Raw genomic sequence first — 22,522 nt, 5'->3', positions numbered from 1 at the left:
TTATCTCTGTGTCTTATTTAGAACTAGGAGAACAGTAAATCTAACAACCTGTAGATTAGATAGAATTTTTCCATGTTTTTTTATTTAGTTATTTATATTTGTTAGCAAAAAACAGGCAACCGATATGGTATATGTATAATATGTTTTTCACACAAACTTATCGATTCACTTCAGAAGACATTACTTTATCGGCTGGAGTCGTGTGGATTACTTTGATGCTGACTAAATATGCTTTTTGGACTGTCAAACTTGATGGCCATTCACTTTCATTGGGTGAATGGGTTTCCTTCTAAAAATCTTCATTTCTGTTCTGATGAAGAAAGAAGGTCATATTCATCTTGGATGGCCTGATGGTGAAAAAATTATCAGCAAATTTACATTTTTGGGTGATACAACTTAACGAATTAATAAATGTAGAAATAAAAAAATTGAGATTAATAAATGCTGTATTAGCATTAATTCTTGTTAGCTCATGTTATTTTAGTTAACCAATGTTAACGAATATAACCTTATTGTTAAGTTCTACCCTGATGTTAAAATCTTGTTGTTGTACATTCTTAAAATTGATATACCCCAGATCGCCACCTGAGCCTACTCACTGGACAGATTTCCAGAAAATGTTACCCAAATGTTAGCGTAAGGTTCCTGTTTGTTAATTTTTAGGAACCAATTCCCAACATTTTTGGAATTATCTTTTTAAGGTTTTATAACCACAAATCTGAACATTATGGGAACCAAAAATAGCAGCTGAGTATCAGATACTTAATATTTATAAATATGTGTTCATAAAAGCTTCAAATGAAAGCTATAGTCTTAATTTGACTATTATTATTGGTAATAAACAATAATGAATAAAACTCCTTTAGATTCTACTTGATCATTTTGCTGGATTAGTTTAGCACCAAAATACTATGTAATAATCATTAAGAACAGACCTTTATAAATCTATTATATTAAAAACATCTAAAGAGTGAAAATGCTTGCTTTAAAGTTGCTTTTTCTAAAAACAAACAAACAAAAGGATCTGATATACACAAGGAATACACAGACAATAAATGAGTAATGATGTTTTATGTTTCAATAAGTTTAATTCAAATTTGTTCTTTGCATGTCATTTTAAAGCATACCCGTCATACTGTTATTTCATTGGTCAAAGCACCACATACAGTACATGGAACAATGTACAGTTTCGGGGCAAACTGGCAGTGAACAACTGAACAATGTGTGTACAATAGGCAAAAATAATAACATTCTCTCCCATAATCAAAAATGTTATTGAATATACAGAATGCGAACAAATCATTAACACTTCTGAAACATTAAACCATTTCTTCACCAATCACACACTGCCATGCTCTGTCACAAGTAAGGCCGCCCTCTTCAGGCCTGTCACTTGTGATATCACATCTTTAACATCAGAGATGGGCAAGTAGATGGCCATGCAATGAGTGATGACATTGGAACTCTTATCAAAGTAATATGTGTCCTATTAGTCCTGTTTCAGACAGGACTGTTCATATGCGTCATGTTATAAAAGGACAATCAGCTACCGTTTACTAGAAAGCTATGTGAATATTCCTGAAAAAACATACGACAAAGAACATCTCCAGAACACAATCACAGTGCACAAGCTTGCAGTCGATAGTGTCAAATCTACTTCTCCAGAGGTATAAAAATGAGCAGACATTTTAGAGTTAAGTCGGTGCATGTTGGAAAAATGTCTGAACTGTAAAAATCCCAAAGATAAGAAATCCACATTAAAGGGAGAGTTCACCCAAAAAATACAATTTCTCTCATCATTTTCTAACCCTCATGCCATCCCAGATGTGTATGACTTTCTTCTGCAGAACTCAAATGAAGATTTTTAGAAGAATATCTCAGCTCTGTAGGTCTATACCATACAAATGAATGGTGATCAGAACATTCTAGCTTCAAAAATCACATAAAGGCAGCATAAAAGTAATCTATATTGTTCCATTGGTTAAAAATACATCGTCAGAATCAATATAATAGGAATTCGTTTTTACTATAAATGGCAACTTTCACTTTCACATTCTGAAAGTGAAAGTGGCGATTTATAGTGAAAAAGGATTAAAATAGTGATCTGTTTCTCACCCAAAGTGACTGCATCGCTTCAAAAGACATATTAATTCACAGTCCAGTTTCTGTAAATTCATGCAGCCTTTGTGATTTTTGGAGCTTCAAAGTTCTGGTCACCATTCAGTTGCTTTGTATGGACCAATAGAGCACAAATATTCCTCCAAAAATCTTTGTTTGAGTTCAGCAAAAGAAAGAAAGTCATACACATCTGGGATGGCATGAGGGTGATTAATGAGATCATTTTTATTTTTATGTGAACTATCCCTTTAAATAATAATAATACATTAAAAAAAAATGGATCTAATCAAACTTTAGTTGCCAAATAAAATTATTATTCTATTTTTTTTTAACAACAATTGAAAATATCTTGATGATATTTTTGTTCAGTCTTTATATAACTGCCATTACACGTTATTAACACCCAAGAGACAAAACAGATAAATGTAAATAAAAATATGGTGATAAAATAAAATTAAAACCAACAATTAACCAAGCCTAACTTAAGATAAAAAATAGGAGAAATCCTTTACATTTTAACAATATACTATGGAAATACATCAGAATTAATGTATTACTGAATGGATAATTCTCCTGAATAACTTGCTTACTTGTAATGACCATCTTTGTGACAGAAAAATGCACAAAGCACAAGAACCTTCAACACATTATAATCTTTCAGTTGAATGAATTAAATGTCCAATTAACTCCTGAAACAGGAACTTCTTGAAGTTTACTCAAATGAATGAAAATAAACCATAACTGAAAAAATGCATACATACATATTACAAGTAAGACTCTTGTCTTTAGAATATATACCTTTTGTTCAGCAGATTCATTAAGGGCACTGTTAAATGAACACGTTAATGTTCACTAGGATGCTCCCACAACTCTATACGTCCTTTCATGCTTTACTCTCAGTGGCGTTTGTTTTTGAGACAGTGTTGGGTTCCGCGACTTTCTTTAGCTCTGCATTTTCATTTGTACTCCTCTCATCATCCAGAACTGTCCTATAATAGAAACAGTTAGATTAGTTTGGAAATAACTGAAAGTTAAAGAACACGTGCACATTAACAAGACTGAAGTTTGTCACCATTTAATGTTTTAATTCTAGACAAAAAGACAAAATTCCCCAGATAATAGATTGCATTGTGTGCCCATCAGTCCAATAAGACTGGTTTGAAATCTGTCCGGTATGACTTTCTTTCTTCTGCAGAACACAAGTAAAGATGTTAGAAGAATATTTCAGCTCTGATGGTCCTCAAAATGCAAGTGAATGATGGCCAGAACTTTGAAGGTCCAAAAAGCACATAAATGCAGCATACAAGTAATCAACAAGTCTTTAGTGGTAAAATCCATATCTTCAGAATCTATATGATAGCAGATGAATATTTATGTCCTTTTTACTATAAATTCTTCACCCTGCCCAGTAGGTGGCGATATGCATTTGGAATGCAAGTAGCCAAAAACAAAAGAAGAAGAATGTTGATGTTGAAGTGGAAGTGAAAGTGGAGATTGATTGTAAAAAAGGACTTTAATATTGATCTGTTTCTCATCCACACGTATCATATTGCTTCTGAAGACATTGATTTAACCACTGGAGTCTGGCGAATTGCCGCCTTTATATGCTATTTGGACCTTCAAAGTTCTGGCCACCATTCACTTGCATTGTATGGACCTACAAAGCTGAGATATCTTTCTAAACATCTTAGTTTGTGTTCTGCAGAAGAAAGTCATACACATCTGGGATGGCATGAGCGTGAGTAAATGATGAGAGAATTTTCATTTTTGGTTGAACTATCACTTTAAATGTGCACAGACTGATGAGCTTCAGTCTTTTAGTGTGCGCTTGGTTTAACTGATTCAGATGAACACATGCAGTGAGATTACAGTAAACAACTAATGACCACAACGCACACACACACACACACACACACACACACACACACACACACGCACACACACACACACACAAAGAGTGAGAACATCTAGAGAGCATCTAGAGATCCATACTCGTTCTGTGCTGGAGCAGATGGGCCACCGGAGTCAGATGTCCCCAGAGAATGTGACCCATCCAGAGGGAGTTCTGTGTCTTGAGCCACAGGGAGTTCTCCATCAAAGTGGAGTTTGTGATTCACTGAGGGACTGATGGAATTTAAAGTTGCGTGAGAAGGACTTTGAACAGACTGGGACAACTCTAATTCATTTTCTGTGGCTTTAGAGTTTATCTCATCTGGTGGGACAACACTAGGAGGGGAAGTGATTGGGCTAGGGGGAACTGGTACTGGTTCTTCTGCTGGGACCACTGGAGGAACCTCAGCTTGTGTTTCTGGGGAATCACCCAGGTCTACAAGAAGAGTAACATTGGTTGTGGGGTCTGAAGATGAAGTAGACGAGAGGGAGGGTTTTGTTTGGGATTTGGGTGTACTGCTGTCGGGCGGTGACATGTTGGCATGGTTAAGGTCAGGGGGAGGTGCTGTGATGCTGGAGGTGAGGGTGGTGGTCTCGCTAACAGGACTGCTCTGGCTAAGTTCAAAGGTGTCAGTTACTGTGTCAGAGTTATTGGGCACAGAAAGAGGCAAGTCAACCACAGCGGAGGCAGTGTCCGTCACTTGCCTGTAAGAAGAGGGGGAGAACAGAGACACAGACGTGTGATCTTGACAGGGAAGGGAGACATTGAGGGAAACACACCAAATCATGATTGCAGGCACATGGTTACAACAGATATGCAATATGGATTGGAAATGCAATATTGCATCTATGACTAGATTTGTGTAATATGGACACTAGAGGGTGCACTTGATTTAAAAGTATGAAACATGGAGAGGAGAGGATGAATGGAAACATGAGTATAAGATTAAATACATTTTTCAGGTTTAATACAAGCTAAGCTCAATCAACAGCATTTGTGGCTTAATGTTGATTACCATGAAAAAAGTCATCCCTCATTTATATAAAAAAATTAAATAATTAAAAACAGTTACAAAGTGGCTCTTACAATGAAAGTGAATGGGGCCAGTTGATAAATATAAAAATACATACAGTTTTAAAAGTATAGCCACAAGACATAAACATTATGTGTGTTAACATGAATGTAGTGGGATAAAACTGATTACTAACCATATTTGTGTAAAAGTTTATCCAATATTACAACTTTGTTGTCATGACAACAGGGTAATTTTGTCACACTAAAATCAAGAAAAAACGTGTAATATTTACATCTTGTAGCTAAACCTTTGAAACTGTGTGTGTTTTAACACTTACAGACCGGCAATGTGACAAAGTGAAATCAAACTATACATTATTTACCCTTGTCTCATTATGTGCAATTTAACAGTGCACCTCTTAAACAACTTTCCTTTCTGCTTATGTAACCAAGGCAGTAATTTCAGGGAATGCTAATGTTAACCAATCATTTCAAAGCCCACTTTTCACGATACAATCAAATCCTTATTAATCAATTTAAATCCCACTGTGCATAGTTTCCCGATGAAAATTCAGTTTCACTGAAAAACACATTAAATTGATTAATTTTAAGCTCTATGTGCAGAGGATTAAAATTTAACGTTTTAAACAGTATTTGTTTTTACTGTATGTAAGTACGGAAGTTCTTGCAGCCTCCTTACCAAATGGTAACCGATAAGAACAAAATAAAAGAGCAGTTAGTAACATTCTTTTTAAAATGACAGTACTCTGAGCTATGGGTGGGTGAAATACCAGTTGTGGGATTGGCCTAGCAAGACAAACTAGCAATGTGGCCTGGAAAAACAAGTCCAAAATAAGTGAAAATAAGCCATTAAAATTTTCTGGAGAGGGGAATTTATCAGCATAGAAATCATAACAAGCATAATTCAAGTATAATTTTTTATTAAAGATTTAACCTCTTAAGATCCTTGCCATTTTTGGGGATTTCCGCCTGGATTTGGCCTACCCAAATTAAAAAGCTTCCCATTCCCACATACTTTGGCCTAAATACACAGTTTTGGTGTCATTTTACAGGAAACCCTTTGAAGTTGCATAAAACACTGCTAAAAATAAAAAAAAATTAAATATATGTTGTCTGAACAGTAATAACCCTCCTAAAAAAAGAGGCGCTTTTTGATTTTTTTTATATAAATTCATTTTTGAAAGTGTATATAACTCAAGCCCTGTAAACCCTAGCAGCAAGCAGACAGTTTTGGCTGTTTCCACTAGATGTCAGCAAATACCTGAAAAAGGAATTTTGTCTGTATCATGTTTTATTTAATATCTATTTCAATTTATTTGAAGGGAGGAATATTACATTTTTTTGGTGTACTTTCCGCCTACCCAAATCTAAAGTCTCCCCATACCCATATACAGTGCTATAAATGCAAAATCCCAGTGTAATTTTACAGAAAACCCTTTGTCATTACATAAAACACTGTTGAAAGTGGTAAATATGCGCTCAGGTGTCTGGTGAGACGCGTCTGTGTGTTTTGCGCACGTAACCTACCTAGTGATCACTTCACAGTCTGGATGCAATATCACAGCCCCTGATTGGTCTATTTGATCTTGAGAGACATTGCCGGAAAGCAGAGGGTCTAAGCTTTACGGCAATATATGCTTTATCCGGATCGGATGTTTACATATTTTCGACATATCGAGGGATTACTTGGCACACAACCACAGAAAACACTGAAAAACGGCTCATTTTGCAGAGAATAACCTAAGGTAAAAAAGATTATGTAGCATTTGTGGCTAACTGTGCTGTCTAGTGCGAGTAGCACGGCAAATATTCAATAATTTCACTTGTATGATTGTATACTTCATGATTCATTCGAAGTGTATTAGATATGTGATTATACCTCAATAAAAAGACTTATTGGAACTTCTTACTGGCAATGAGAGCTTTCATTTGATACATGGTTTGTACATGTGCGTCATATTTGAGCGATATGAGACATATGTATTCAAAAACGCACATAATTATGACACGACTTTTGATGGGTGGAACTATGTAATTTATTGTAAATAAGTTACTTAGTGTAAAACAAATGCCAAAGTGATGCATATCTCAAGAAAGTAGACATTCTAAGCTTTCAAATGGTACCAGATATGAGCTCATAACTCCTCCGCATACATTTAAAATTGGAAGTACATTATTACTGACGTAATTTTAAATCCCGGAACCGGGATCGTGGATTTTAAGATTTAAACCCGGCAGCATCAAATCTGTATTAATGCATCATATCTAACAATAATTATTTGAAGACTGAGAAATGTATTCAATGCAACTAGATTAGCCATAGATGTTCTGTATACAGTATGTAGTAATTATATATAGTTGTTAAAAAAGTCTTCGTCCACAGAATGCAACATCCACAACAGGCACTGTTTTTTTTTTCAGGCAACACAAAGTGGTTGCGGTTTTCGGTTACATACTGCCAAAAAATGTGTTGGTTTTCATTTTTCGTTCCTTGAACCGTTTTCAGTTCCTGGCTATGTGTATTTTCATTTTTATTGTTTTTCCCCTATCCAACCTTAATAAGCCATTGGTAGTTTGATTCCCCCGAAAAGTGTTCTCATTTCTTTCTAGTCATTTTCTATATTACATTATACTTTTCTTTATAATTGTTTCTTCCTCTTGCTATGCATTATTATTTCTGTTTAATCTAATGTGTTCTGTATTGTCTTCACAAGTTTTCTCCATTTCAAGGTCTTCCACGTCACAGGACGATGTTGTGAAGAAGTAATTTTCCATTGACTTTGCTTGATATTATAACACTTGTTGAATTTGTGCTGATTATACGAAGTCAGACTGAGCATTCAGAAATATGCAATTAAGATTATTCAATAAATTCTGCTCATTTTTACCATCACTACTTCTCCTGCCCTCTGTTATATTCTCTGCTGTCTTTGCCTGCATCTTGGGCTGGCAGAAGAGTTAACAGTAACACCTTCTATATATTGATAATGCATTGTGAAGGTATTTTAATGCATTAGTAATGTCTCATAGTACACCTGATAATTTGTTATTACTTCTCATAAATAATTGTAACCACATTTATAATTCATTATAATACTTACCTATTCATATTCATACCTTAGAGTATAATGCATTATAACACCAGCAGCAACCAATTTTACCTGCAGAAGTTTTAATTTAATATATACATTACTGTGCAAAAGTTTTAGGCATTTGTGAAAAATGTTGCATAGTGAGGATGTCTTCAAAATTAATGACATAAATAGTTTTCATTTATCACTTAATGTCATACAAACATACTATATCAATATTTGGTGTGACCACATTTGCATTTAAAACAGCACCAATTCTCCTAGATACACCTGGATACAGTTTTTCTTGGTTGTTGGCAGATATGTAAGCGCAGCGTAGTTCTAGCGGGAAGACTAGCAGCTGTACATCATCGCACCATTTGCTAGGTAATTCCTAGCCAATCACATGTAAGCCATTGCTTTATAAGACTGCTCACAATCTATCACATTGCCATTTCAGTGTGCTAACATTGCAACCTCCACCACCCCACCACCACCAGTTGAGTCCAGTCCTGCACGGGAGTAGGCTCTTCGCCCCTGCCTCCTATCTCCGGCAGGAAATGATGGTTCTGATTACAATTCTTCGGACCACCAGACGGGTCTTATGCCAAAGAGAGTCATTACTTTTCTGTTTTATATTCATCAAATAAATGTTATCTTAAATTTCACTCAAGTCTGCGAGTCTTCCTGATAGAAAGGATGTTCCAAGCATCTTGGAAAATTCACCACAGTTCTTCTATCTGTTTAGGCGGTCTCAGTTGCTTCTGTCTCTTTATGTAATCCCACACTGACACGATGTTCAGTGTGGGGCTCTGTGGGGATCATGACATCTGTTGCAGGGCTCCCTGTTCATCTATTCTAGTCTTTTCTTTTTGCAAATGTAATGCTTGGGAGTCTAATATTTATATTTCTTATTGACACACTAGAGCTGAAGATATAAATAACCATCTTAAGACAAATGCTTTTTTGAAACATCTCATGTGCCTAAGACTTTTGCACGGTACTGAATATTTGTAATATATATAACAGGTATGATTTAGTAAAGTGACAAAAGAAATGTCTTATAACCACATAAAAACAGCTGATGGATGTTTAGAAGACATTACAACTCATGCTGGAAATTATAAACATTAAATATGCACAAAATAAAACCCATTCAATGTAAATGTTGTGATATTAAGAAAAACACTTGTAAAGCTACCAAGTTAAAATTGATCAGAAACTCTCTCTCTCTCTCTCTCTCTCTCTGTGTATGTTGATCACACATGTGGCCAGTCTTCTTGGGTGTAAACACACCCAATATTAAATACATTTACATATTTGGCAGACGCTTTTATCCAAAGCAACTTACAGTGCAATTATTACAGGGACAATCCCCCCAGAGCAACCTGGAGTTAAGTGCCTTGCTCAAGGACACAATGGTGGTGGCTGTGGGGATCGAACCAGCGACCTTCTGATTACCAGTTTACCAGTTATGTGGTTTAGACCAAACTGATTTTATTCTGGAATCTATTCAATTAACTTTAATGTTTGTGAATCTTATTTGGAGACTTATTTTTATAAATAACTTCCATTGTATAAGTTTCACATGTAAGGTATTGCCTGTTACAAGTTTATGTTATGGCTGTTTATAAGAAGATATTGCTTTTGAACTTTACTTAAAAAGGCAAAGACCACATATAATATGATCGTGTCATAAAGCCTTTTGACTGTTTACACTATGCTGCTTTTGCATGACAGCATGCTTGTGTTATAATGCATTATACTCTTAAGTATAACTATAACTAGGGGAAGTCTTATAATGTAATATAACTGTAGTTATAAATATTTATGAGAAGTTATAGCTTATTATAAGGTGTATTATGAGACATTATGAAAACAGTATAATGCATATAATGCCTTTATAATGCACTATACATATGGGCTTCATAGAGAGTGTTACTGAGTAACTGCTGATGTTGACTAGTTTTGGATAACAGACAAAACTCGGATATTTGGATAGTCTAGCAGGATTATTGGAATTGTTGGTTAGGATGGATGATTTAACATTCATTCAAAACAGCATGGCTAAGGGTGTAGGGGACACTGATTAAATGGCATTGTTAATGCTTTGTGATGATGTCAGTTTGTTGTATCAGTTAACAGATGTCATTAATCACAGCACTACTGCGTAACATTGAGCTTACTCTGGTTCAGTCAATGGAGTGGTCTCATTGGGCTCCGGATGCCCATCGTGATTGGCTGTGGCCTCCTCCTCTGTCCTCACTTCTACAATGGGCTCTTTAGACACATCTTGACTATATGTGGAAAGAAAGGAACACGCATCTGGTCATTATACAGCAATGAGTAGAGTTTGATGAGGTCACTTCTTTCGTGGCATAAGAGGAGCTCTTGTTTTTTATGCAGTGATTTGCAGGCTTATAACAGAAGAGCATATATGACTGAAAATAACTAATGCTTAACATTCATATACTTTACAATCCAGGGCCCTTGAGTGCACTTTAAGTGTGATATGAGCTCAAGAGATATGTTTGAATGGATTACATATGTATTATTATTATTTTGTATTTTGCTTTCCAGTTTCTGTTTAGCTTTAATTTGTTTTAATGGTAAATAAATCACATTTATTTTGTTTTTATAGGCTGATTTGAGTTTTTATTTAGTCTCAGTATCATTTTAGTTTTCATCACTTATAACCACAAATTGTTCCATCTGCCTATGATAACACATACTACACTTGCAGTGCATTGTGCTATAAATGTGTTTTTACAGCTACATTTCACAGTAAATTGTAAGTACCATCACTCTGGCATCTCCAGGGTATTTATGATTCAGCAGCAAAGACTGGAATCACTCAGATCACTGGTAGTCGCCGACAGTCAATGGATTTGATAAAGTTTGCAAATGTTGTGGTATTGATTTTTTTTTTTTTATGTTTGAATAAGCTTTGAGGCCATCTGCTTCAACTAAACTAGACTTATTTCATTTCATTATATGTCTTTATAACATGGAGTCAGCTGTGCCATTATTTTCTGAAACTACTTTACAGCACGCTGGTTTATTGCTGTGGTGTCATCAATTTGAGATTTACCTCGCTCTAAATGCCGAGTATAAAAAGCCAATTGTGTTTAGTTGTTTAACTTCTTCCTGTCTAAATTGGTGGTATATTTTATGAGAATAAAAGCATTATTTATTTAAATAGACCATCAAACACTGAATTAAAATACAAAAACTAAAGTAATTTTATCTCCAAGTCTATTTAGTTTTTGTTCATATTCCATACTGTAGTGCAAATTTACAATTCAGTGTTCGTTTTTTGCAAACTCCCACTTTTATTTTCAATTTTTTTGTTTCATCCTTGTAATAGTTTTAACTAATGAAGATCATTTTGGTATTGAGTGAAAAAGCATTGTAAATACTCACACAAAGGCAGCTTTGTCTGCCTCGATGTCTTTGCCTTTGGTCCCTGGCCCCGGTTTACCACAGATGCACATGAGGATGCCACACTTGTTGAGGAAGCAGCAGGTGGCGTCCACGATCAGCAAGAGCAGCACACACACCAGTATGAGAATACCAACAATTACTCCAGTGTTCAGACTCGTCCCATCATCCATAGAGTCTTGAGCAGGAGAAAGAAAGAGATAAAGAGAGAGACAGAGCAAGAAGAATCATCAAGCCAAACAAAACCTAGAAATGCACAAATCATATAAATGTAAAAGTCAAGTAAGCATGAGTTATTTTCAGATCACACTATCAGGGTTCAGCAAAGCGAAGACACTTGGTGAGGGCAACAAGGCAAAGCTAAAAACTTTATTTTTACACAGAGAATTGTGCACTCACTGAACAAACTACACTTAAAAGGATAGTTCTCCCAAAATGTAAAATGTTCTCATCATTTACTCACAGTCATGCCATCCAAAATGTGTTTGAATGTCTTTCTTTTGTTGAACACAAAAAAATATTTTTAGAATAATAATTTAGCTCTGTAGGACCATACAATGCAAGTGAACGCTGGCCAGAACTCTGAAGCTCCAAAAAGCACATAAAGGCAGCACAGAAGTAATCCATATTACTCCTTACGACAGTGGTTTAATTAATGTCTTCTGAAACAATCCAGTGGGTTTTGGGTAAGAACAGACTCAAATATAACATTTATTTAAATGAATCTTGCCGATCATGATTTCAAACTTGATTACACTTCCTAGTGCCTGACGCATACGCACAGCTCTAGAAGGCGCTAGGAAGTGTAAAAAATCTTGATATCATGATTCATGAACTTAAAAAAAGGATGTTTTGGTCACCTTTTACTTGAATTGTATAGACCTACAGAGCTGAGATATTCTTCTAAAAATCCGTGTTTACAGTCACACACATCTGGGATGGCTTGAGGGTGAGTAAATTATGAGAGAATTTTCATTTTAGGGTGAACTATTGCTTTAAAGAGACTATTCCTATTAATTTACTCACACTCATGCGGTAGTAGCAATCCCGTATAACATTCTTTCTTTCATGGAATACATGAATGTGCAGCATCAGTCACCATACACTGTCATTGAATGAAAAAACAAATACAATGAAATTGAATGATGACTGAAGCTAACATTCTGTCTAACAACTACTTTAGTGCTCCAAGAAAGAAAGTCATATGGGTTTGGAAAAACATGAGAGTGAGTAAATGATGATAGATTAACATTTTTGTGTAAACTGTCCCTTTACAGGTTATTGTGTTTAGACATTTGCTTGACTGTCAGGAGAAATAAAAGATGACTTACCCATAAATACCAGTGCTTTTTAATATCGTGATGACAGGTTGTCAACTGTCACAACATGTTTAGATGTCACAGATGTTTAGAAGACAGAAAATAACTTTATTGTGTCACTAAGATGTAAATTATATATAGAGATATCAAAAAAAAGAACACACTTCAGTTTTATGTAAAAAAGAAATTAATTTAATATTGCCACACATGTAAACATAAGCCCTAGTGGTGACTATAATACATTGCTGTTTCTTATACAGTAAGTTATTCATGTAGAAGCCTCAAAAAAGACTATGAAGTAACAAAATAACATCTGAAAGATTTGTTACAAAGTTTTTTCCCCCCAAAGGACTTAATTTGTACAGTTTTAGTTCAAATATCTGTAGAACAAAGTCTATTAAATATATAAGACAGACAAAACATTTTCTATCTGCCTTTAATTTGGAGTTTAATTCTCTCATAATTTAAAGGTGAAGTGCACAATTTCTGCACCATCAAAAAAAGAAATGTCAAATATAATGATTGCACACATGGAAACCCACAGAGGCCATATATTATTATTGTTTTCTGTCAAGTTTTGTAAAGGTGACGAGTAGTTTTATAGCTAAAATTATAATTTTTCTATTTCGTTATAGGAATAGTTCACCCCAAAATTAAAATTCTCTCATCATTTACTCACCCTCATGCAATCCCAGATGTGTATGACTTTCTTCTGCAGAACACAAATGAAGATTTATAGAAGAATATCTCAGCTCTGTTGGTCCATACAATGCAAGTGAATGATGACCAGATTTTTCAAGCTCCAAAAATCCCATCAAGCAACATAAAAGTAATTCCTATTATTCCAGTGGTTTAATATACATTATGTCTTCTAAACAGATCAATATTTCAATTATTATTTTTTTTTTAATAATAAATCTCCACTTTCACTTTCAGAAAGTGAAAGAGGAGATTGGTAGTAAAAAAAGCACATAAATATTGATCTGTTTCTCGCCCACACCTATCACATCACTTCTGAAGAAATGAATTTAACAACTGGAGTCATATGGATTAATTTTATGCTGTCTTTTTGTGATTTTTAGAGCTTGAAAGGTCTAGTCACCATTCACATGAATTGTATGGACATAAAGAGCTGAAATATTATTTTAGAAATCTTAATTTGTGTCCAGTAGAAGAAAGAAAGTCAAACACTTCAGGGATGGCTTAATTTTTGGGTGAACAATCCCTTTAAGTGCCAGTAGTGATGCAAAAAATTACACACTCCACCTTTTAAAGACCCCATGAAACCAAATTTGGAGTTTTGTGGCTTTTAATACATGTCTATCGGCTTTAAAACCACCTATATGCGAGTGCACTCCTAAAAGTGGACAAAATGAACCTTTATCAGATAAGCGTGTTTAAAATTGACGGTCTTTCTCCTCCAGGAAAACAGACCAAACCTATGTCTCATCTTGAACTACACAGATTTTTGTCCAATCAAATGCTCTCTAGAATGTCCCTACCACTGCAACTAATTCGCAATTAAATCATGGCTCATGGTTGTGATAAAACTAAAGCCTATTGGCTATTTATAAAAAAAAAAGGAAAAAAAAAAGGATAAGCCTTTTTATATGTCCAGCCCAAACTTCTAGCTTAAATGGGAAACAAAGGTCAACAGAGGAAATAAAATTGTGCTTGTCAAACGATTTCATGGGGTCTTTGAATTTAAAGTACAAGTGTCTATAGATTAGATTTTTAATAGCAAAATAAAAAGCACAGTCAAAAGCATTTGGTAAACTGAAACTGACACATATGTATATTTTACATCTCTTCTTTAGTTGTATTCTGAGTTACTTTGCCCATGAGACTCAGTGTTCCCAGCACATGGATTAGAGTAGTACAGAAACAAATCATGCAGAAGATCCTCAACATGAGGAGAAAACATTTCCTCTACACTATCAAAGCAAAAGCAGCAATAACGGAGACAGCAGGAGGGACACTAGAGTGTAGGAGAGTGAAGAACCGCTCAGCGTGACTACAAAACCACAAACACATACACAAGACCAAAATACACAATAAGAACATGGAAAAAAATTAAAATAAAAGGAAAGGAGGAAAAAAGTATTGGCACCAGAACATTTGCGTTATGTGTGCATGTGATGATCCGTCCAAATCCGAGCCCGGGAACAATGACAGGACAACAAAGAGAAACAAGGAAAGAGGGAAATGGGAAGAGAGAGAGAGAGAGAGAGAGAGAGAGGAAAACAAGAGACAGAAAAATTTGTCAAACACAGAAACATAAAAGTTTAAACAGAAACAAACAAAAAGATTCCAAATAAATAGGCAAAGTCAGGATAAAAAGGAAAATGAATATGAATGAATGAAAGCACAAGCTCAGGATAAATGAGAAAATGTGTGTCAATAGTTGGGTCATTCTCAGGAAAATGTGCCATTTGTGAGCTAGAGTATGTCTGTCCTCATAACTTACTACTGATATAATAAACAGAATCCTGACTATATAGTATAATAATGTTTATTGTTAAAGGGGTCATGACATGCCTTTATTTTATTATTTTAAAATGTTCCTTGCAGTTCACTTATAATATTAGTAAAGTTTTTTTTTATATTTGTAAAACACGATAATTTTCCACCCTCATTCAACCTCTGTCAGAAACGGTCAGGTTTGGTGCTCCTTCTCCTTTAAGACTTGACAGTAAACACTCACTGTTATGATTGGCTCTCTGACCTGATTTCTTCTTGCCATCTCACTGCTCACCCTCTGGGGCGGGCTACGGAAGTGATTAAAGGTGAAGTAGTCATTGATATGTTGTTGTGGATGCGATCAGATGCAAATGTCTCACAGTGGACATCACAATGTGAAGGAAGTCGAGTCGTTTTGGCAGCTTGGTTTCAACAAATGCTCTTTTTGTAGTGAGAAGTTTTGAGTTCTGAAACTTAGAATATGTTTTTATATTACAATGACACCTTATATGTTAAAAGATCAAGAAAAATATAATTCCTCATGTCATGACCACTTTAATGTTAATTGGTTAATTATTATATTGTTTATAATACACTGCGAGCACAATTATTTGGCAAGTGAGTATTCTGATCTTATCATTATTTTCATGCACATTTTCCAACTTCAAACCATATAAACTTGAATGCTTATTGGATTCAATAATATTCAGGTGATATTTGTGTAATGGGGGGGGGGCAAAGTGACTAACACCTTATATCAAGGTGTGCATAATTATTAGGCAGCTTCATTACCTGGAGTGTCCAGTAGTACAAGGGGTCAAGTGCCAATATGCATGACCAAGGTCAAGAAGGCTGAAGCATGACCACCACTGAAGGTTTTATGGACAGATGAAATGAGAGTGATTCTTGATGGACCAGATGGATGGGCCCATGGCTGGATTACTAATGGACACAGGGCACCACTTTGAGTCAGGTGCCAGTAAAGGTGGAGGAGGGGTACTGGTATGGGCTGCTATCATTAATGATGAGATAGTTGGACCATTTTGAGTTTAAGATGGACTGAAACTCAACTCCCAAACCTACTGCCAGTTTCTGGAAAGTACTTTCTTCAAGCAGTGGTACAGGAAGAAGTCCTCAACATTCAAAAAGGCCATGATTTGTATGCAGACAATGCTCCATCACATGCATCCAAGTACTCCACTGCTTGGCTATCCATCAAGGGACTCAAATATTCCCAAATAATGACTTGGCCCCCTTCCTCACCTGACTTAAATCCTATTGAGAACTTGTGGGCCCTTCCCAAATGTGAGATTTACAGTGAGGGAAGACAATACACCTCTTTGAACAGCATTTGGGAGGCTGTGGTTGCTGCTTCAGTGAAAGTTGATCATGAACATATCAAGAAACTGACGGACTCCATGGATGGAAGGTTCATGACAGTTACCAAAAAGAAGGGTGGCTATATTGGTCACTGAATATTTCTGAAAGGCCAAAAATTTTATTTAATTGTCATTTTGTGTAATTTGTTTGTTGCACTTACTCTAAAAATTTTGAATAAACAATTGAGTTGGGAGAAATTATTTTTGTAATTTAGTTGCCTAATAATTGTGCACACTTATATATTCCCCCAAGAAAGACAAAACTAACTTTTCCACAAGTACAAAAACGCTCATTTTAAAAATATAGAACCATTATATTAGCTAGCTAAGGCTGTTATTGGAAATTTTTTTGTAATTGATTCATCCCTGTAACATTCAACCCCAAAACATTTGAAATGTAACAGGATTAGCTCAACAAATGCTTTGAAAGGGACACACCCTGAAAATAGTCCCCCAATGTCTATATGGTTACAGTATTTTGGGCATAAGGGGGGAAAATATGATTTCTTCACAGTTCAGCAGTAACCATTTCAAATAAAATTTACAAAAAATATTATTTTTCCTGAAATTGTATGATATAAATTGCACAGTTACTTGAGAATGATCCAGTTAACAAAACAAAGCATGCAAAAGTTCATCAAATGGATTTGAGCGGAACTCAATGGGAGATGTTTATTGCACTATAATAACAGGATAATGTTACTGAAAATTACTGAAGATGTTACTGCAAAACAAGTTGAATTAGCACTTCCCATTGTAATGTACATGTAATATACAAAGTACCTCAGCCCACACAGTGAATAGCAAGAAATGAGCTATTTATTGTATTTTAAGCTCAATAGAGGATACTTTGATTGCAAAAATCTTGCAAAGACCCCAAGGTGCTCCACTTAATAAACAATGTTCAACAGAATGTTAACGTTAATCAATATCTCAGAATGATTGTTAATGTTCTGCTGCAGATGAGTTGAGAAAACTTTATGAAACAGCTGAGTGCCCACAACACTTCAGACCTGTGCTCATTCATCTGTGACTAAAGAACAGCAATCATTCATCTGAATTATAATGGAGGTTATTGTATGTGCAGAGGAGCGTAGAGGATTGCTTGTGTTACAACAGATTAATAAAACACACATACATGATGTCAATACTTGTGTGAAAAGGTCATATTAACTTTGATGTGATCAATGAAGTCAATAGTATGTCACAAAAACAGTGATTAGGGTTGTCACAATACCAACATTTCAGTTATCAATATCAAAACCATTGAAATTTCAGGATTTGCTTTAGCAATGCCCATACATACCACAGATAATATATATGCTACTTATCAATTAAAAATTATATTAAAATTTATAAATATTAACATATTAACCAACTAAATTAAAACAATGGCATGTAATCATTTCAATTAAGTTAAATTATTTTATTTTAATATATTTATACAGTGTTTATATATATATATATATATATATATATATATATATATATATATATATATATATATATATATATATATGTGTGTGTACACACACACACACACACACACACACACACACACACACACACACACACACACACACACACACGCTGTGAAAAAGTATTTGCCCCCACAGCGATTTCTTGTTTTTTTGTGTGTATATCTCATACTAAATTGTTAAAAAAATTCTAACTAAATCAAACGTAAAGGCAATATGAGTAAACACAATGATTCAACACCCCCCCCCCCAAGTTACTAAATCCCCAAATCTATGAAACTGCATTCATAATGGTGTTCAGCTGGACTAGACACACCCAGGCCTGATTACTGCCAGCCCTGTTCAATCAAATCAACACCCAAATACAACTTTTTTCAGCAGCTTGAAGTTGGCTAAAAGTTCTCACCCAGTAGCACACTATGCCAAGGTTGAAATAAATTCCAGGAATAGGAAAAAGGTGATTGAAATATATCTGTCTGGGAAGGGTTACAAAGCTATTTCAAAGCTCTGGGACTCCAAAGAAACACAGTGAGAGCCATTATTTCCAAATGGAGAAAACTTGGCACAGTAGTGAACCTTCCCAGAAGTGGCCGAGTTTCCAATATTCTTCCGAGAGCACAGCAATGACTCATCCAGGAAGTTACGAAAAAAGCCAAGGTCAACATCCAAGGAACTGCAGGCCTCTCTCGCATCAATAAAGGTCCCAGTTCATGACTCCAACTATCAGAAAGACACAGGCCAAAAATGGCACCCTTGGAAGATTAGCGAGGTAAAAACCACTGCTAACCCAGAAGAACATTAAGGCTTGCCAAAACACATCTTGATGATCCTCACACCTTTTAGGAGAATGTTCTGTGTATAAAAGTGGAAGTCAAAAGTGGGACTGTTTGGCAGAAAGGGGTCCCATTACATTTGGCAAAAATCAAACACAGATTTCCACAAAAAGAACATCATACCTATGGTCAAGTTGGTGGTGGTAGTGTAATGGTGCAGGGATGCTTTTCTGCTTTAGGACCAGGGTGACTTGTAATAAGTGAGGGAAACATGAATTCTGCTCTCAACCAGAAAATCCTATGGGAAAACATCTGGTCATTAGTCCGTGAGTTGAAGCTCAAGCGCAACTGGATTATGCAGCAAGACAATGATCCAAAGCATAGGAGTAAGTCCACCTCTGAATGGCTCATAAGAAGCAAAATTAAAGTTAAAGTCCTGACTTGAACCTGATTGAGATGCTGTGGCAGGACCTTAAATGGGAAGTTCATGCTCAAAAACCCTCCATTGTAGCTGAACTAAAGCAGATCTGTAAAGAAGAGTGGGCCAAAACTCCACCACAGTGTTGTGAAAGACTGATCACCAGTTATCGGAAGCGTTTGGATGCAGTTGTTACTGCTAAAGGTGGCACAACCAGCTATTAAGTTTAAGGGGGCAGTTTGTTTATCACATGGCTGATACAGGTGTTGGATATAGGTTTTGTTTCAATAAATAAAAAATATTTAAAAACTGTATTTTGTGTTTACTTAGATTGCCTTTTTTATGTTAGATTTTGTTTGAATTTTTAAACAATTTAGTATGAGATATATACAAAAACACAAGAAATCAGGATGGGGGAAAATATGTTTTCATAGCATTGTATACACACATTTTTATAAAACCAAAGTACTGATACTTCGAAGATAGATTGTTGCATGGGCCAGATTGATAAATGTACCAATATTTGGGCTTTTTGAGCCAATCAGTTAATAATTGTGCCCACTTGGCAGATGAACATAAACATAAGTTCTACAAATCTATCTATAAACTTGTAGATGGATAACCTGCATTTCCATTTTTAAAGTACTTGTTAAGAATTGTGATTAAATATTGGGCTGAATACAGGGTTCCAACTCCTTTAATTGAATTTACCTTTTTCAGTTGCTCATGAATTACAGTTTAGGATTTATAAATTAATTGTATAGAGGTTGCTCTTTAAAAAAAGCATTTCTAGCCGATGAAATATTCCAGAGCTGAGCACATATTTACTATAATTTCCATAACATTTCCATGACTTTTAAAGGATATATTGATTTCGAATCATATTCCAGGCCTAAAAATTGCAATAAAAAAATCCCTGTAATTTCCTGTAATGTTTATTTAGTTATTATCATTTAGTTATATTACATAGGCCATTCTACTGTAGACATCGACAATGGCCATTTAAAACCCCCATATATATCAACCGCTACTCAAAATCACTGCCAAGTTATGTAGACTTCTAAAACGCCAACATTCAAGCTGTTCTCTGGCTTCAACGTTATATCTGACATGTGAATGCCAGTTGCTTCAGAAAAGTTCTAGTCTAGAGGTGATATTGTCTTATTGGCATGCAGCAAGAAGTGTGCTTCTGGACTCTGAGGTGTGAGTGAGACAAACAGACTTTGGATGTGGTCCATTCACAGGCTTGTATGCCAGAGAGATAAGCAATTCAGCCCTCCTACGTCCATAGGGCCATCTCAGAGTGTTAATGAGAGGGAAAGACATGGAGGGGAAGAGAGAGTCTCTCTGCATTAAAAAGCGCCACCAGATGCTTACTTCATTACTAGTGAAGCATTGAACTCCAGCTGCGGCCTTGGCATGCCTGACCAGACTGCTACCCTTCTTCTGAGCAGACACAGCACGATAGGCAGTGTTGGTAAACAGGAAGTGATTCTCCATATCGCAGTAAGTGGCATAAGGGGATGCTCTGTGTTATTGCTCTGCTGCTAATGCTGAGAGCAGCCTGGTCACGCATGGATTGATGCAATAATTATTTTAAATAATAAAATAAGTCAATAACATCAAACGGCCAGTGTCTCAGAGTGAACCTGCATGTGAATGCATGAGGCTTTTTGTGTCTGCTATAGTGATCCAATGCATAACTGCAACAAAACATGCTTTGCAACATGAACTGAATGTGTGAGACATATTAAAGCCATCTTATCAATGATACTGTACATCTTATCAACCAACATTGATTTTCATTTTGTTTCTAAACTCAAAGCAGTCTCAAGAAAAACTAAATGCATTGAAAATCTTAAATAAATCAATCTGCTTAGAGAGTGAGATCGATTCAGTAAGGTTCGAAATCTACTCTGTGTCCTAATCAGATGCAATGCAGGAAGATTCCAGCATCAATCTATTCGTCTGTCCACACCGAATGCAAAACTGCTGCGAGACCTGGCACAAACACAGCCAATCGGAACATATTTAATGTATAATGTACAGTTATAAGAAGCAGGATTTTGGATCAATGAGAGTTCACAGTGGACAGTGGTACATGGAGTGATGCCCCAAAAATAGTAACCAAGCGATTGATAAAATGCCATTGCATGAGCTTGCGTTTCCAGTCTCTCGTGTTCAGATATGTTTGAATGGAATTAAATAGAGGGCGAAGTGTAGTGAAACCGCACATGAAGTCTTCTTCCTTGGTCAGTTTTCTCTTAAAGTGTTAGTTCAGCCAAAAATGAAGACTCTCTCATCATTTACCCTCATGCCATTCCGGATACGTATGACTTAAATTTGGTGCGTTTCCTCAGCAGAACACAAATGAAGATTTTTAGAAGAATATATCAGCTCTATAGGTCTATACAATGTAAGTGAATGGTGATTAGGCCTTTGAAGCTCCAAAAAGCACATAAAGTCCTTGGCGAAAATGATTTTAAGCTCGATTACACTTCCTATAGTGCCATCTAGCGCTCTCCAAGCACTAGGAAGTATAAATAAGCTTGAAATCATGATCGCCAAGGAGACTGCTGTCAAGATGTACAGTTAAAAAGGAGTTAAACTTTGGTCTGTTGTCACCCAAAACCAACTAGATCGCTCCAGAAGAAATTCATTAAATCACTGGAGTTTTATGGATTAATTTAATGCAGACTTAATCTCTTTTTTGGAGCATCAAAAGACTGATCACCATTACCTTGCATTGTATATGGACCTACAGAACTGAGATACTCTTCTAAAAATCTTTGTTTGTGTAGGGTAGAAGAAAGAAAGTCATACACATCTTAGATGGCACGAGGGTAAGTAAATTATGAGAACATTTTCATTTTTGGGTGAACTAACACTTTAAGGCCAATTCACACTCCCAAAGAAACTCAAACAAAAACAAACATGTTTGTTAGGTTTTGTTGGGTCAGTGTTTTCACCCTGTTGGTGTTTGTTGGATCTGTTTGACAATTACAGTTATCCTTCTCAACAGCTCACTATAGAATGTTGGTGTTTTTAGGGTTTGTTGGGGCAGTGTGAATTGGCATTTACAGGTCAACTACTGTCATGGCACAGCAAAAATTTGAATAAAATCTTCCAGAGCAACTTA

The 22,522-nt window shown here is 35.6% G+C and overlaps 1 protein-coding gene across 8 annotated transcripts in view; it reads right to left on the bottom strand.

Annotated features, from left to right (window-relative positions):
- Positions 1-1,075: 1,075 nt before the first annotated feature.
- ncam1b (neural cell adhesion molecule 1b) overlaps positions 1,076-22,522 on the bottom strand; it is a 160,838-nt gene continuing 139,391 nt past the window's right edge. For 3 of the 8 annotated variants that reach the window (XM_052107175.1, XM_052107176.1, XM_052107177.1), the window contains 4 exons: positions 11,539-11,734; positions 10,302-10,412; positions 4,111-4,713; positions 1,076-3,107 (listed from right to left, as the gene is read on the bottom strand). In XM_052107175.1, the coding sequence (XP_051963135.1) occupies positions 3,002-3,107; positions 4,111-4,713; positions 10,302-10,412; positions 11,539-11,734 (1,016 nt within the window). In that variant the 3' untranslated portion in view covers positions 1,076-3,001. Of the gene's footprint in view, positions 3,108-4,110; positions 4,714-10,297; positions 10,413-11,538; positions 11,735-14,010; positions 14,890-22,522 lie in introns of those variants that run through there. The other 5 variants (XM_052107179.1, XM_052107180.1, XM_052107181.1 and 2 more) reach the window with 3 other exon arrangements.

This window comes from Xyrauchen texanus, chromosome 36 (genome assembly GCF_025860055.1).
Source record: "Xyrauchen texanus isolate HMW12.3.18 chromosome 36, RBS_HiC_50CHRs, whole genome shotgun sequence".
In the NCBI taxonomy this organism is placed as follows: Eukaryota; Metazoa; Chordata; class Actinopteri; order Cypriniformes; family Catostomidae; genus Xyrauchen; species Xyrauchen texanus.
This window is presented reverse-complemented; position numbering and strand designations above follow the sequence as displayed.